At 66.2% G+C, this 2,101-nt stretch overlaps 1 protein-coding gene across 1 annotated transcript in view; it reads left to right on the top strand.

Annotated features, from left to right (window-relative positions):
• HEPACAM (hepatic and glial cell adhesion molecule) overlaps positions 1–2,101 on the top strand; it is a 27,220-nt gene that overhangs the window by 14,857 nt on the left and 10,262 nt on the right. Inside the window, exons 2-3 of the mRNA XM_006140581.3 lie at positions 823–1,158; positions 1,739–2,020. Of these exons, the coding sequence (XP_006140643.1) occupies positions 823–1,158; positions 1,739–2,020 (618 nt within the window). The remainder of the gene's footprint in view (positions 1–822; positions 1,159–1,738; positions 2,021–2,101) is intronic.

Below are 2,101 nucleotides of genomic sequence, written 5' to 3'. Positions count from 1 at the left end.
TTGGGGAGCCTGCAGGCCGTCCCTGCTGCCGCTCCTCCATTACTCGTGCCACGGCCAAGAAGAGCGAGGCGTAGAGAGGGCTGCCCAAAGCCCCACAGCCAGTAGGTGGGGAGCCCGTCTCGCAGGCCCTTCGGATCCAGCTCTCCGTTCTACCCTCCCGGGCCCTCAACGGGGACACACCTGGGCTGTAGTCGGACGGATACTCAGCTGCAGGGCTGTGCTACACGTGGCCGGCTAGAGAGACACCGTGAGCACGGGGCTGCTCTTGGCACAAGTGGACGTGGTTGTCCATTCTCAGGCTCTGAGCCCCTCACTGGTGGCAGCCTTGCAGGTGTTCGGGGAAGGCCAGTGGGCACCCCTCTCCTCTCGGAGCCTCTGTTTCTTCCTCTGGATAAATAAGGAGGCAGTGGGACAGGGGCTCTCCAAGAGCCTTCCCGAGCTGGACGCTCCTTTCTCGGTGGGTCTGTGCACCCGCTCCCTCCTCCTCTCCCCCTCCCAACCCTGATTCGGAAGATCGGACCTGTGAGCTCAGGGGACACGGACAGGGGACAGGGAGCTTCGTTGTTCTCCTCCTGGCACACAGGAGAGGCTCACTGTGGAGCCCGGTGACAGTGAGCTGGAAACCTTCGAGGAGGACAGGCAGCGACATAAAGGTCAGGGAGCCAGAGGGCCCGACCAAAGGCCATGGGACACTGTGGGGGGACGGGGAGCAGAGGCCACAGAGCCATGGTGGTGAGGACGGCAAGGGGTGCAGGGCCCGGGAGGTCGGGGGTCAGAGGGCATGGGCTGAGGAGCCGAGGCCTGAGGCTGCCCTCCCCACAGGCCCCCTGGAGGGGGTGAACGTCACCGGCCCGCTGCGCCTGGTCCACGGCACGGTGGGGCAGCCGGCCCTGCTCCCCGTGCAGTACAGTACCACCAGCAGCGACAAGCCTGTGGTGAAGGGGAAGCGGGACAAGCCGGTGACAGTGGTGCAGTCCATCGGCACGGAGGTCATCGGCACCCTGCGGCCCGACTACCGAGACCGCGTCCGGCTCTTTGACAACGGGTCCCTGCTGCTCAGCGACCTGCAGCTGGCCGACGAGGGCACCTACGAGGTTGAAGTTTCCATCACCGACGACACCTTCACCGGGGAGAGGACCATCAACCTCACCGTGGACGGTAAAGCGCTCCGGCCGGAGGGGCGGGCAGCCGGGCCCCGGGGGTCCCCACACACCAGCTGGGCCCGGGGAAACCAGTCCAGCAGCCATCCGGGGCTGGGGCAGCTGCACACACAAGCCAGCAGACGGCACAGCAGCCCAGGGTGCCCGCCATGTGCTGGAGACCCTGCGAAGGCTGTGTGCGTGGGGACTGTCCAGCCGTGGTGACGGTCTGGGGACAGCTACAGCACTTGGCCCACTTTGCAGGTGAGGATATGAGGCACTGAGAGGTTGAGTAACGTGCCCAAGGTCACACAGCTGCAGCAGAGTCAGGGTTTGAACTCAGGCAGGCGAACCGAGGCTCAGCGCGAGTAAGCCGCCTGCCAGGCCGGGCTGGCTGAAGACGCCAAGGCCCAGCTTGGTAAAGAGTTTGGGAAGACGGGATGGAGGACAGGCACCGTGGTTTACAGGCATGTCCCAGGCCCAGCGGAGCCCTGGGAGGTTAGTGCGTTAGTGAGTGGTGCAGGCCCCGGCGCTGAGCCGCTGGGCCGCTGGGAGGCGCTCTCCGGCCTAGGGCCCACCGGACACTGCCCGGGGCCCAGTGCCCATTTCGAGACCACAGGTGCTGGTGGCTTCGACCACGGTGCTGGAGTTCAGCGAGGCCTTCACCCTGAACTGCTCCCATGAGAACGGCACCAAGCCCAGCTACACCTGGCTGAAGGACGGCAAGCCCCTCCTCAACGACTCGCGGATGCTCCTGTCCGCCGACCGGAAGGTGCTCGCCATCTCGCGAGTGCTGATGGAGGATGACGGCCTGTACAGCTGCCTGGTGGAGAACCCCATCAGCCAGGGCCGCAGCCTGCCCATCAAGGTCACCGTGTACAGTGAGTGCCGCCCCCACACCCGCAGGCAGGGGCCGCGGGGGGCCAGGCGGGGGTCACCGACACACGGGGGTGAGGGCGGAT

The sequence above is a fragment of the Tupaia chinensis genome, unplaced genomic scaffold, assembly GCF_000334495.1.
Source record: "Tupaia chinensis unplaced genomic scaffold, TupChi_1.0 Scaffold000037_4, whole genome shotgun sequence".
Classification (NCBI taxonomy): domain Eukaryota; kingdom Metazoa; phylum Chordata; class Mammalia; order Scandentia; family Tupaiidae; genus Tupaia; species Tupaia belangeri.
This window is presented reverse-complemented; position numbering and strand designations above follow the sequence as displayed.